This window comes from Seriola dumerili, unplaced genomic scaffold, assembly GCF_002260705.1.
Source record: "Seriola dumerili isolate Sdu_G_001 unplaced genomic scaffold, Sdu_1.0 BDQW01000066.1, whole genome shotgun sequence".
In the NCBI taxonomy this organism is placed as follows: Eukaryota; Metazoa; Chordata; class Actinopteri; order Carangiformes; family Carangidae; genus Seriola; species Seriola dumerili.
In genome coordinates, this window is record NW_019174321.1 from 3,930,880 (window position 1) to 3,946,617 (window position 15,738).

Genomic DNA, 15,738 nt, shown 5'->3' on the forward strand with positions numbered 1-15,738 from the left:
GTTTTAAAGCTCTTTCTATTATGTCCTGATTGTACAAAAAAATGCAGGTAGCAGCTTTAACCAGCAACTGTGCCTGTGGGAATTCAACATCAGTCCAACATGTCTTCACTTTGTTTGCTAGTTGCACAGTCCTCCATTATTCCAGTTCTCCCAGTTGTCCCAGACATAAGGTGTATTTGTCTGGCTCAGTCCCCGGCTCAGCTAACCCTGGGAGCAGGTCTAATCTCCCCCCTGTCACCTCAACCCCTTCAATACGTTAATTAGTCTGCACGCTACACCAAGCTGCTGCTTCTCCAATCAGCAGCACATTCCACAGGCAATCTCTCCATCGCCATGAGAGGCTTTTCATTAAGGCAGCCTGTGGCGTTTTATCGCTCACACAACGACCCCTCTCCCTCCCCCTCCCCCTATCGCCTTCCTTCTATTTCTCACTCCACTCCCTCTCCCTCTTCCTCACTCTCCATCTCCTTCATCATCGGTCCCTCGAGTGAGGGAGTAAGTGAGTTGTGAGAGAGGCAGAGCAAAGCAGCAGGCTTTCTTTGTCGCAGTGTGAAAGCCAAGATTAGAGATTTGGTTGGCGTGTGACATGAGGGAGCAGTCTGGAGGTCGCACAGGTCAAGATGGAAACCAGTCACTGCTAATCTGCTGTCGATTTTCTCTTCTCTGACTTTATTCCTTTAACACAGGAAGGGAAGGCACCTTTTAAACTCAGAGGTGATTCAAAGTGTTTCAGAACAACATTTAAAGCTTTATAACACTGAATCAAATGATTTCTTTTATGTGAAAGGGGTTGTTCATGATGAACCCACTGAGAATTATCTGATTCTGCACTTTCCCCCCAGCTCTGCTCAGCATTTCAGCTCATTGTTTTGTTTTTTCAGCCCTGAGCTCTACTGTTTTAGTTCACCCTCACCACTTTCATCAGCACTGTTTCTAGCAAAATCCACTCAACACTACCTGCAAGACACCAAACGACTAATACTGTAGACAAAGTTGGTGACTAGCTGGTGAACATAGTGGGAGCATGTAGCTGCTAAAGAACCAGGTATTTGGTGGAAACCAAAACAAAGCTAAAAAACAAATAGTGAATATTGGACTTAAGATTTGCTGGCTGGACAGAAACTTGTCTCCAGCTGACAATATGTCAGTGCAGGTTTAGAAAAAACAGTGAAGAGGAAAATGAAATGAAATACAAATAAAACAAAAAATAATACATAAGAAATACAATTGTCCCAAATGCAATAGGAGAAATAAAAGTGCAGTAGTTTCTATTCAAGATTTGAAAGCGGCGAACATGGGGACGCATTCAAGATCATCAAGAAGTCGGTTCCATCTGTGTGCAGCATCGTCATGTTCGTTTCCAACAAGAGTCACGGGTTCTGCCATGTTTATATTCTTCATCGTGAGAAATATATTTAGGCTCTGGGTCGTAGTGTTTTGTAAAGTAAGCAGCACTTTAAAATCTGTTCCATAACTAAATGGAAGCCAGTGTAATGGTTTAAAAACAGGAGTCGCGTTCGGTTCCCCTGGTTCTTATTAGAAACCAGCGTCCTGACTGCACTGCAGTTGTCAAATGATCTTTATGGGAGGACAAGACAAGAGACCTTTGCAATAGACAAAATTAGCTTCTCTAAATCTCTAATTCTTGCTTTTGGGTCTATAAAAATGCCAAGAATTTTACCTTGGCTTTTCATCTCAGTAATTACTTTGACTCTTTCCTCGTTGCCAAATGTAGTGATTTATGTCTTCATTCACTGTGTTTAATATTATATGTAATACCTTCCAGTGGCAGTGTGCAAAATGACAATATATGAAAACTGATGGTCAGTTTGAAGTAGCTTCATATATTTTGTTTATCCAATAAAATTCAACTTAACATATACTGTACTATATTTGCTCTATGATATCTTGCAAATCAACCAAACTAAACACAATACAAACCATGAACTTTTATTCAAGTCATTTTCTGGACAACTGCTCTCACCGAGAATTACAGGAACATAATTCCATACGCTCCCTGCCTCTGCTTTTTGCAGGGCAATGTTCCCTCACATAAACGTTGTTTCCTTTCTGGGTGTTTTATGATCCCCGCTCTTAGCCCCCCCCCCATCGCACCCCCCCCCCCTCCCCCCCCCCCCCCCCCCCCCCCCCCCCCCCCCCCCCCCCCCTCTCATTTAAACTTGGTGCATCGGATCAGTATTCCCATCAGCAGCCTTCTGAAGGATGTATCCTGATTAATGTCAGTTCATGTTATATATCACAGCAGCGAGCATGTGAGTTCATTGTGGTGCTAAACAGAAATATCACAGCTTATAGCCATTTAGCAAAGACACCAGGCTAACAGGCTTAGTGGAGGTATTTGTTCTATGTAGGAGTCCAATTATTATTATTGTTAGTAATCTGCTGATTATTTTTTATAATTATCAATTAACCACTTAGTCTATGAAACGTCAATCATCTTTATTTGTCTGGTTTCGTCCCAAAACCAAAGATTCAGTTTTAAATGACGTGAAGAAGGAAAAACGGCAAATACACTCCGAGAAACTTGAACCAACATTTTCTTTGGCATTTCCATTTGAACAATGACTGAAATTATTAACCAACCATCAAAATAGTTCCAGATTCTTTTTTCTATCAATCAATTGATTAATTAGTTGATTAATCTTGTTTTTTCTCATTCAAGATAAATTATGTTGTCGCCATTTGCATAAAATCATCAAACTTTTTTTCAAGATAAATTATTGATGATTGATCTGATCCAGATTTATCTTAAATCTGTTAATAGTCTTGATACTTTTGTTTTCTTGTTTTGTTTTTACAGGGTTTTAGTTCAGATAGTGTTTTGTTGAGGTCTTATCAAGCGTCTTTTCCTGACTTTACTGGCAGATTTTTTTGTTTGATACCACTGTTCATATTTCAACTGGATTAAAACACTATTGTGTGTTTTTGCAGTGGAAAGATTTTCAGCTCACCTGTCCTCTGCTGCTGACCTGGATCTCAGATAGCAAGAGATTCGGTGTAGCTACTGTTCACAAGAACATGTCCATTAGTGGATAACGAGACTTTTAGCCTTGAATCTGATAGTGCGGCTAAATAGAGGTTTCACAACTGGTGGTAACACATGAGGCTTTGTGGAGTCTTTTAACCTAGAATATTCTAGTAACACATGTAAGATGCTATTTCGAGGTGGTGAGCCTTCAGCACCACAGAGGACTTCTGGCTACAGCAGTCAGTGTTTTACAGATAACCAGTGAATAACGTTTTTACACACACATGTGTACACACACACACACACACACACACACACACATAGAGAGAGCATTGACCGCTGAGTGACTGGTTCGTCCACAGCCGGTCAGTGAGGCTGATGTTCGCTGGCCTCTCCTCTCGCTGTCTGTTTAATAATTCAGCACACCTGAGTAGAAACACATTTCCCCTATCAGCTCCTGTTTGGCCAGCAGAGCGTGGAAATGGTGCTACGAGCTCCCAGTCTGCCTCCCTCGCTGTCATTAGCCAGCCCCCCCCCTCCACCTCCTCCACCTCCTCCACCTCACCCGCTCCACTTCACGCCTCTGTCTCTGCCTCCACAGTGACGATACTGCAAATGTCCATCCTCTCCTCTTCTTCTATCTTCTCTTCTCCTCTTCTCTTCTACTTTCCTCTCCTCCTGTCTCGTCTCCTCTCCTCTTCTTCTATCTCCTCTCCTCTCTTCTCTTCTTATTCTATTTCTTCTCTTCTCCTTTCCTCTCCTTCTGTCTCATCTCGTCTCATCTCCTCTCCTCCTTCCTCACTCTTGTCTCGTCTCCTCTTCCTCCTCTCCTCTCATTCCTCTCTTCGTGTCTCCTCTCCTCTCCTCTCCTCTCCTCTCCTCCTAACATGGTACTTTGATGTATTAACTTATTGATGAATTAATCATCATATACACGGATTGATGGGAATCCTCTGACCTGTTGGAAATGGAGACAGACAAAACTTTCATGATGTTGGATTCGATGATGTGATCCATGTGTACGTGGCTATCAGCCGGCCTTTGAGGGAAGGTGCAGCTCCAACAGGGAATTAATAAAAATTTGACACCACAGCTATTGGGGATTTCAGTGTGCAGTGGATGCCGGTCCTGCCACTGAGCATAAAAATGTAAAAATCCCTGTAAGAAGCGATTTAACAGATGACACTGGTTTTGTCAGCCTAAGCAGGTTGGCAGGGTGTCCCAGAGCCCGAGGGCTTGGGCACTTCCTTCCCCCTCTACTGTAACGTTAGATGTACATGTATATGTAGTCTCCCCACATTCCTCCCCCTCCTCCTCTGCCCTCTTTCACTTTCATTTTCTCTCCCCTGCAGCTAGCTGAGAATATGGAGTTCCTTTCACCTTCCCTTTTTAATTCTTCTCTTCTAAAAGCTCTTACGTCTGATAGAGAGGAAGTGCCACCGTTGCTAACCTCTGCAATTCAGGAGATGTCCGTCGGAGGGTCCAGATAAAACTGTGGGGGTGTGAGCAAAGAGAAGGAAAGGAAAATAATGATCAATACAGTCTATACATGATAAATAATATACAGTATGAAACTGCAGTTTTAAAGGAAGCTATGCTTGTCAGCATCGCTCCAAAGTGACTCATATGAGAGTTTTCTAATCTGCCACTTCTCTGGTTGAGGTTCAAATTCAGTCTATTAGTCAACTAATGGTTTCATTTTTATAAAACCTAGCCTATCCTCCCTTTGCTATTTTAATTTACAAAGCCACACTTTTTCATTATGTACTATATTTTTGATTAAATTGATAGTCTTGGAAATTGGTTACCCTGATGGACTGAATTTGGGTTTTTCCCATGTCACAGTCACACACTTTGTCGACCCAGTCATCCACCCAAATCCAACACTACAGCAAAGGTCCCACTACTTCTACATTTGCTTGTCAGGAGGTTTAAACACAGATTGGTTTAAATAATTGAATGAATAACTCCGTGCTGTTATTTTTACAGTGAGGACAGTCCTGGAATTGAAAGAAATGGAGGATTTTTTTTTTTCTTTCTGCAATACCCTGTTTGGATATTGCTTCAGTGAGCTTCAGAGTTCAGTGGATCGGCCAGTGGAAGTGCATCTGATATAGATGTAGAGGGTGTAGAGACGGGGTCTGGTGAGAAGCTAGTGGTAAGTGGTAGGGCAGCAGGAGGCAGTGAATCTGAAGTAGATGCCAGGACAGATGTAGTGAAAGGTCCTGTTGTGCGTCTAACACACCTGAGCCATCCATTCAGTGGGGTGACTGCACCTCCCAGGGGGTTGGTGGGCAGCTGTTCCTTCCAAGTTTCAGCGGTGCCACATTGGCCTACCTGTGGCTCTGCAGCAGTCAGTGTTCCCTTTGCTCATGGTGGCTCGCTCTCCAGGGAAATCATCACACCGCTGGCTCCCAGCCCATTAACCAGACACTCATACAGTGTGTGTGTGTGTGTGTGTGTGTGTGTGTGTGTGTGTGTGTGTGTGTGTGTGTGTGTGAGACCATGTGTGTCTGTCAGAGCGGACACTGGTCGGGACCGCAATCCCTGTGTACAAATGAACAAATGAAACGCCAATTGAATGAAAATAGAAAAGCGGCATTTCAATAAACATTCAGCCTTTTTCCCCCACAGGGTCACTGATTCAATGCATACACAAGCGGTACATCACTTTCACTTTCCGGCGATTTCTCAGTGCAAAGTCATAAGAAGCATCCAATAGTTCACCAGATGTTTTTGTTTCGGAGGCTGTTTACCAAAGCCGCAGAGGTGTTTTATCATGTTTAGGTCCTCAGACTCGATGTAAGCCCTCTCAGTATCTATTATCTGTGTCTGTACATCTTATGTAACACCCAGGATTTCTAGCAGACAAACACTGTTTTTCAAAGCCTGTTGTTGAATGTGGATTATAATTTATCACTCAGCTGCGAGACACTCGTTCAGCGGGCCAACATACAAGGTCTGCTTGATTGTGGTTCTCCATTGTGTTGGGGAGCAGGCGAGACATGACATGACACAACACTCCACTCTCCTGTGCAGTGTTGTGGGGCATAAAAACCTTTTTGTTGTAACACTGAATCGTATATACACACCTTTTAAGGGCAGATTTGTATAATCTGTAATTATCATTTTCAGTCACTGTGTGCTTTTTAACCTGCCCTTCTCCAAGTCTACACGAGTGAATGAAAACAGAGCAAAACTAACTTACTTAATTTTTTTCACAGTTGTACTTTAAGCTTTTCTGACAAAGTATTCTGCCAAGATGTTATCTTTTTTGGATCCCACAGTCTAACCTTAATGTGCTGTTTGAATTTTCGAAGCCATACTTTTTTCTTATCTATTTTTGATAAAAATCAACAATTAGGGAAGTTTTTCTGTTTCTGTTTTGATGTGTGAAACTTGAAATGGAAACTGCAAAGGATTTGGCCAAATAAAAGGGCCTGTGAAATATATGCGTTCACCTTTTTGACTTCAAAAGCCACAAAAACAAAGTCGGTGAAGTTTTAGAAATCCTTCCTAATTAGATTCACCCACCTTGAAAGGACTTACAAAGCATTCATCCTCTTGAAGGTGTTAAGTCTGCTATTGTACACTACAGTATGTAAATGCACACAGGTTTTCCCTTTAATAACCTGTTATTACAAACTGACCTCAGCCCACTTTGTGCAGCGGCAGCAGTTTAGGGTCTAGCAACAAAGTGCTGATGGCAGGGGAACCTTTCTGCCTGCAACACCTGACTGCTAATGTATATTACACACCAAGTCCCCGAAGGAGCTGCCAATGGAAACTCAGTCTTTTTAATTACAGCATTGCTACTGAGGGGGAGAGGTGTGAAAAGCAAAGAATTTGGAGGTAGAAAGAAGTGACAGTGTCAGAAATGAAACGACTCATGTGGTCTTTTTTTAATTTTAACAGATCAATTTCTCTTTTTTATTTTTACGTAAACTATTATTCTTGTAATTATTTACTGTAAATGTGGGTTAAAATCTGTCTCCTTCCCTTTCAGAACAAAATTCAGTTTAAAAAGGTAGACTGACTGGTTTTTTAGTAAATGTAACTTAGACTGACCTTAGAATAACTGGTACTGGATACTGGGCCACCAACATTTAGAAAACTGCACAGAGATAATAAATATTCTGTAAATATATTGTATGTAAACATCTCTTAGATAATACGAATAGGTGAGAGCCCATTCAAGGTTTCAGTATTCATAAAAAAAAAAACTTTATTAAGACCTTGACAAGCAGATGATGAAAAATCCTCTCTGCCACACACTGAAGGGCACAGTCACACTGAGTCACAATCTGATTTGCATAGCTTAGACAACAGACAAACTGTGCAAATCAGTGTCATATAATGGGGGAGGTGACGGAGATGGACGAGATTTGTTCTCCGCTGCTCCATCCAGCGACCTGCGGAGGCCACGATGTGGATCTTTGATTAAAGCTCAGTGAGGCTGAAGGTTGAGAGATCCCCTCCTGTGAAGATTAACTTGTAAAGGAGGCGAGATTGTAGGTTACATTTCAGCTCTGTGGAAGATAACTGCATGCGCACACACACGCACACACACACACGAAAATGGTGACAAATGTGATGTGACAAAAGGAGAAAAGGATGTTTATAGGTATCAATCAATAGAAAATTAAACAGCATACAGAATATTAGATTCAATTTCAGTTCTTTATTGTTCCACAAGAGGAAATTATTTTCGCAACAAAGCAAACATAAAGAAAAGCAAAGTAAGACAATTGAGGATATTAAGACTGCAGACTCCAAACACATAATACAGAATACAATACAAGGTTTATGTGATAAGCAAAGCAGCACTGCAGCAATAAGAATAGGCATAAAATGCTACGCTGTGCATAGAAACCAAAAGGCATGAGCATTTTTAAATTTGAACCTGTTGTGTTTAATTTTCAGAAAACTGTATCTGACCAGACGATGGCAAATTCCATAAAAAGAGGATGGTCTTGTCTTGCCGTGATGGATTTAACTTTCTGTGTGATTTGTTTACCACAAATGTCTGACAGACAAGCTGCAGCTCACCAATGAGTTCACTCTCCACCGTGACAAAGTTGCCCCGTCAATTTTGAACATTCAAATTCGCAACTTATTACTGAGAAGGTCAGGATTTATTCTGCGATGGATCTGTAAACTAATGACGGCATCAAAAACATAAACCTCACACCTCACATCTCTGCATATTGCCTCAGTTTTCACATCAAACTCAATTTCTTGTCATTTTAAAGGTTTCCTGCGGTGTTTTTGTACCACTACACTAGTAGCACTATGGAGCAATGATTTACAGACAGAAATGCAGGGATGTGCCAACAAAGGCAGTGAAGAAGAACGCAGATTTCAAACAGAAACCTTGTTTGTTTACATGATAACTCAACAAGGCACCTTTAAATACAAAGGAACAGTACTTACAGCTTCAATGATTTACATTTCTGGACCGTATAATAATCATAGTAATTTCTTATGTTTATGATCTTGTTAAGTCGATTATAAAAAGTGCAGTTTGCGTAGGATCAAGAGAACACATGAGAGCAAACACACTATATTTTATTTAAAATTTTAAAAGTGGTGCCTGATCCCTTCTGTTTTATCACAGTGTTTCTTACAAATGCTGCAGACTACGACTAGTCATGCTACTGTATATCAAGCTGCGTTAATGTAATGTCACATAAAGATGAGAAACACGTGATGCAATATATGATACGATATGATTCGAAATGTTTATCAGCCATTTGCTGCTGTTCTCAGCTGGATCAGGGGTTTTCAAAGTGATACGCTCACTAATTACAGTTCCGAGTGTGAGCTCTTGCGCTGTTGTTTATCCAAAGAAAATTAGAAGATAATTATATTTGTGAGACCTGTTTGGACTTGCTTTCGCTCCGTTTCTCTCTCCTGCTCTTGCTCGCTCTCTCTCCTCTCTGCAAACCGTACATTATTAATGCTGGAAAGCGAGCCTCTCCAAACAAATCACATACTGTAGCATCAGACACAATATTATTCATTTGATGTCAGCCACTTGTCAGGATGATGTGATTATAAGTCTGGTTTATGAATTCAGCATCTGCTGTCACGTCCCGGTGCAGAGCTTCTTTTTTAAATCCTCTATCTTGTGTAGTGTCCATCCTGTTACAGCAAATTTAATAACCAACTACTGTTGGAGAAATATATTGGTGAGCAGCAACGATAACCATGAAGTGTTCAAGATTCCCTCCAAACAACATCATTGTTTCACAATGCATTTTGAAGGCAGAAGATAAAAAGGTAGATATAAATCAGCTTGACTGATACCGATATTGATGTATTTGCCAATTTGTTTATTCAAGAAACGAGCAGGATGTTTTACAGTTGAAAAACATCCTTTGAAATTAGTTGAAATTTCTTATCATAGCAGCTATTGTTATCCTGACTTAATTGCTTCAATTTGCAAAACCCGTACATTGTGCATGTTGAAAACAGGCAGACACAGAGCAATTAAAAAAGAAATGGAAAAAGAAGAGCTTGTAACAGTCAACGCCAGCAGGTGACACGACTGTCAAAATTGTCGAAGCTATTACTTCATTTACTTGAAGATGACACATTCAGCAGGTAAACTGCTGCTGCTGTTAATGCTCTAATGGAATAGTTTTGGGAACATTTTGGAAAGCATGTTAATTTGCTGTCTTGCCAAGAGTTAGATGAGAAAGTCAATACCACTCTCATGTGTGTATGGTAAGACTGAAAAAAGACAGAAACAGCTAGCCTGAGTGTGCGAACGTAACTAAACCTGCCTGTACCAGCACCTCTAAAGCTCACGAATTAACATTTTATATCTTGTTTGTTTGATCTGAACAAAAACCAAATCTAAAAACAGCTGTTTGTAGCTGTTTCCAGTCTCCATGCTATTCTAAGCTAAGCTAAACGGCTACAGCTGGGTGTAGCCTTATATTTACCAGCCAGACATGAAAGTTGTATCAATCTCCTCATCTAACTCTCAGCCAGAAAGAATTTCCAAAAATATCAAACTATTCCTTTAACCTGCTGGTACTGCAGTTCTGCATTAGGATGGCATCAGCTGGGCTGATGTTTGTGTGTTTCGCTTGTTGCTTCAGTGGTTTAACAGTATATATATGATCCCATCCATAAAAAGATTAGTATTTGGTTGACAGAACTAAAGTAATCTAACAAGCAGCTCCAATAAATAACATTGATTCAGTAAGCTCTCAAGTGTGTGGAGCCTGGTGGAGCTTGTAATCCCCATTTTGCTGAAATTGCTCATTTGAGATGAATTCTTATCACACAGCTACATTTAGTTTTTGATTAGTGAACTATAAACCTTTTTAGGACAAATCCTCGTGTGTAATACCGTCTTCACTGACATAAAGCGCAGCTAATCAGCCCTCTATTCATGCTGTTTGTTAAAGCAGAGATGCAGCAGCGAAGGTTTGTTCCCATGTTATCGGTGATGTCATGATGTGACAGTTAAGGTCTGCGCTCTCACTTGGTAAAGTGGGTCATGGCTGGATATCGGCATAATTACCCTTCATTGGCCAAGCTGTCCTTGAGCGGGAAATGAATATTTCTCTATTATGTACAGGGTCAGCTGATGTGTCCTTCAGATTTAATACATGCTATCATGATGGTGCAGACACACACAGACACACACATAGAGGACATGTACTGTACACAAACAAATAGACGCTTACAAACACACACACACACACACACACACACACACACACACACATCAAGAACATCCCAAAACTCTTAAGGAAAAGAAACTTCCTATACATCTTCAGGCAGTAATTGCCTTCAGTGGAACAGCCTTGAAACTGATTTTCATACTGTGTGAGGACGTAGAGTGCAGCTCTCTCTTTGTCCACTGATCCACAGCAGGGACGGCACTGCAGCAAAACCAACTAGAACAAATCCACCACAAAAAAAAAAAAACCCAGCCTATGAAGAAATAAAATAATAATCCATCCATCCATTGAACAGACTGGTCCCCTGGCTACCTCCTGATCTCAAAGTTTTCTTTGTTTCTGGACTGGACTCTGAGTAATTATTGTTGTGGAAATCAACAGAGGATTTGCAGAAAGCAATGTGGGAAACCCTTAAATTAAAAAGAAAAAAAAAAGAGGCTATTAAAAAGTATAGTTGGGCGCATGATGTAGATGGAAGAAACGTGATCCTTTTTATCAAAATGTTGAATTGCAAAATACAGCGTCTTTTTACAGCTATGCTCGAATGATTTGCAAACATTACCGTCTAAAATGAATATTAAGCTGAGAGAGAGAGAAAGAAAAAACAAATGAAAATAAACAAAGCTAGTAATAAAGCAACAGCAGCTATTTCAACCCAAAGCACAGTATTAAAATACCAAACTAATCTGTGAAGTCCTACTAGTAAATGTCTGTTTTGCCTCGATGGCAGTGTGACCATCTGCAGTGTGTTTTCCTTGAATTGTTCTGTTTTCTTCACAAACTATAACAAATCTGCACACTGTGCTTTCCCAGCATGCACGGCTGCTGTGTTGACTTTCACTGATTCACACAGACACTCAAATGTAGTCAGTCAAACGGAGTCATTCAGTCGATGCTTCACATCTGGTGTGTTGGTGTTACAGCAACAGACAAATGACGCTAAGCTTTATTAGCGTTTTACTGTCTGTAGTCTGATTGCTGTCTGAGATTCAGAATTATATTAAAACTTAAACTCATCACTCAACAGTGCAGGCCAACTCACAGTGCAGAACAAATCATGATGACTGCAAATAAAGTTTATTAATTAACCTTATTGGTCCATGAATTCTCCACAAGTCAAAATTTTTATGACAATAACCTCTCTCCTCGTCTTCATCCAGGCCCCCCAGCTCGGTACTCTGATGGGTGTCTATCTGCCGTGCATCCAGAACATCTTCGGAGTGATCCTCTTCCTCAGGATGACCTGGTTGGTGGGAATTGGAGGCGTCATTGGGACTTTCATCATCGTCTTCATGTGCTGTGCCACAGTGAGTGTGTTACCTACTTTTACTGTAGCCTGTCTGTTCAAACACACTAGGGGGGATTTGGCCTGGTTTATCCTGAAGTCCACATGTTTGAAAAAGGCACCAAAAAGTGACCTCAGAGTGGAGAGCAGCATTCTTATAGCACCCTGTACATGGCAGCAGATGCAGTGGTAATGAGCTGTGCAGTAGTGAAAGATACCAGATGTTCACCATTATTACCTTTGCTGATTACAGTGGAGATTAACGGATCTAAGGAGCTGCTGGGATTAGGGATGGGCAATGTGACAATAAATCCCATCAGACAACGGCAATTTGTCTATTGTGAGAAATTAAGTTTGTCATTTTTACTACAGCTATCGCTGTAACACCTGCAGCTGTGGCTGATTTTGGCCATTAAAGGCAATGCTGCTAATCAACAAACTGTATTTTTATATGATTTTTGCATGAATGGAATGAAGTTCCTCGATTTGTCAGATATTTAATTCACTGGATTAATTAAAACAGTGGTTATTCTATCCATCAATAGTTCCTCACTTCATTTTCCAGAAAATCTAATACATTACAAATTATATAGTATAAAATCATATCACAATGGAGGATTTCATTATCATCCACTCCTACCGTGAAGATAGGCAGTATTTTGGTCATAATTAACTCCCTCCTCTGTGGAATAATAAATAAAAAAAAAAAACACACTAGCGCAGAGCCAGCCTTCCTAATTATTTTGCCCAGTCTCTTCCCGTCTGAAGCTGAGATTTAACTGCGCACAGAGCTCTGCAAAGACTCATAAATTGTCTTTCAGAGTCTTGAAATGACGTTAGTCACCTCAGAAGGTAGAGTCAGCTCTGGCTGTTCTTAACCAAGTCATCCATGTACTCAGAATAAACCACACAGCCATGTTCATCATAATGAAGGAACATGTCAGCCAGCGCAACAGGGAAGCTCATTTTAATGTGTTTTTAATAGTTTTTGGACAGTGGAGCTCTGAGGTACAGAGAAACCAAGTAAACTTTACAAGGCTTTGGCTAAAGGTTTTGCTTTTTTCATGGGATTTGTTGATAGGAAGAAAAAGCAGAGATTATTACTAGTCTTATCCTTTAAAAAAAATCAAAAATCAAAGTCAGATACATACTGTATTACACCGCTATTACATTTAAAACCTCCATACTGTAATACTGTATAAACATAGGTTAAAAAAAAACATTCAATTTAAACCTAGTTAGGATCACAGCTCAAAGTGCAACTGTGAAGCTTTAACTAGACTGTTGCCTTTCTTTCTACACATAGATTTGTACATAAGGTTCCTTATCACTGCTTGATACAGTAAGAGGACCAACATCTGACTAACACGGTAGCCTCTTACCTCACACAATAAGATACTCATAGTTAAGAGTTTTATTGCCTGTGGGACATGATATCTATTTTTACTTGGCAATAGTGACCCTGCTTCAACACCAGCATTTCAAGGGAGGAGGTTTTAACTTTTATCTTATTTTAGCCACTTTGCTCATACTGGCCGTTGGTGGACTATAATGTAGCAGCTGCAGTCACATGATGATACCTGTGAAGGCTGTCTTGCTCCAAACAAGGTTCTCTTTGAGGTATGCATAGAGTTGTATTTTATAGACGGCACGCATTCAGTCTGTAGGAAGAACAAAATGGACGATGACACTGTGATGTTCTCTGGTTCCCTTTAATGTTCCCATTAATGCCACAGAGCTGTAGTCATGTGTCAGTGTGACTTTGGTGTAAGACTGACACTCCGTCGTGGCCCTGAGACTCGAATTACAACAGACACTGTCCTACAGGATCGACAGCGCTGCTGTCAGTGATCTGAGTGGCTGTTGCAAATTGATTGTGTTTGACTTGTTTGATGCATTTGATTGTCAGGGAACATATATTGTGCCTCTTCCCTGAATGCCTAACATGTTATCTATTCAGTAGAAAGGAGGTGGAAGCGTTTTACCTGCAGTGCTTTTCTGTTGAAAGCATGACAATATCCCGCTTCAGCTGGAGAGCTTCCTGTCAGGCATCAAGAAGCATTATGTTTCAATTTGAATTTTGCTTCTCAATGAGCAGTATAATGATGCCTCCCTATATTATTGTACAGCGCAGTTTAATTCAAACTGTGTGGTCTATCAGCTGTCATGGTTGTGAATCTTCTCCCTGGTTTGCACTGTGCGTTGTTGCAGGACTGTATGTTGGCATGTCAGTGTGTTTGTGCAGCCTAGATTCTCCTCTAGCACAGAGTGTATTTATAGAACAACCCCCTCAAATCCCAACCATAGCAAAGTTGCCTGCACAGACACACAGGCAATATGCTTCCCAATCATGTTTCTGTGTGACAGTGTAGAGAGGGCTGTGAAACGGCAGACTGCGGGAAAGCAGTATGTTTTTTTACTATTTTTGTTGTACACATATGGAAACTGATATAACATGTCAACGCTGTTATATAAAATATCTTATTATTTTAGCATTCGCTTCTCTAAAAAATAAATATTTTAAAATGACTGGTAATTTTACCAAAGCTGTTTTTGAATGTACTTATATTGGACAAAAGATCACTTTGAAATTGTTTTCCCATCTTAAAACAGCAAGAATTTAATTTGTTTTAATATCAATGTATTAATTTCCCAAAAGAGAAACTATTCTGTTGAAGCTTCTGGAAAAAAAGAAAAATATGCCACGCTCACGTTTACGCTAAAAATAGTGTCATGTGCTTTAAAGATCAAAACTGGTTCAGACTCAGTTTGACAGGAAGCCATACGAACACACACAAACACAGATATCCAAATATCTCATGCTGGCAGACACTCACAGATACTAAACTTTCCACACATGCAAATACCAGTGAATGTTTGAATTCTTAAAAATATATTCTGCTCCTTCTTGCTTCTCGCTCTCATTTTTTCTCGCCATTTCTGTCTCTTTCTCTCTCTCTCTCACACACACACACACACACACACACACACACTTACTTCTTATCAGTCACACCAAGCTCATTGCAGAGCCCTGGGGCGATAAGCCTGAGCGTGAACGGTGGGTGAGAAACCCCCACCTCTTTCCTCCTGAGCTCCTTACATAACACATAACCACCCAGCCCTCCAGGGGTTACCAACAACACACCGCAGGAGTGTGTGTATGTGTGTGTGTACATACATGTATGCAGCAATCCCCGCCTTAGTGAAATCCACAGGACTTGAAGAGCGGAGGAATTACGCGTGCTGTAAAGCTCGATAATGTACAGCGTGACCCCATGTTTTATTCACATGATTGTATATCATTGACAGAGCACTTTTCATCTAGATGCTCAGTCACAGCAGCACATGTCTGAACCTGTCCAACACTTCTGCACTGTTATTTTCCGTCACACAACATTTTGACAGAACATTAACGAGCCGCCAGACCCTCACTCATTCTGTGAATCATGATTATATGAAGAATGTGTCTCCACGTGGAACAGCTCTGACACATTATACCATTAACAACGACGAATACACACAACCACCCATTTTAAAAGTCAGTATATTTCTGCAGACAAGTGTTCTCCAAGCTGGTACATTCAAACATGTGCTGCGTGTGTGTGTGTGTGTCTTTTTAGCCTAGATAATGAATTCAGGCTTGTCACCAAGATAAAATGAGGTTTAATATTCTAGATGGAAAGTCATCTGTTGTTTGGCCTTCCTCATTACTTCCAGGTCTTGAATCCAAATGCTGCAAGAGGAAGGGTGGTCTGCCCTCTGTC

At 40.6% G+C, this 15,738-nt stretch overlaps 1 protein-coding gene across 2 annotated transcripts in view; it reads left to right on the forward strand.

Moving 5' to 3' along the window:
• Nucleotides 1-15,738, forward strand: part of LOC111219414 (solute carrier family 12 member 5-like) — a 91,210-nt gene that overhangs the window by 51,298 nt on the left and 24,174 nt on the right. For both annotated transcript variants that reach the window (XM_022742081.1, XM_022742082.1), the window contains exon 4: nucleotides 11,850-11,996. In XM_022742081.1, the coding sequence (XP_022597802.1) occupies nucleotides 11,850-11,996 (147 nt within the window). The remainder of the gene's footprint in view (nucleotides 1-11,849; nucleotides 11,997-15,738) is intronic.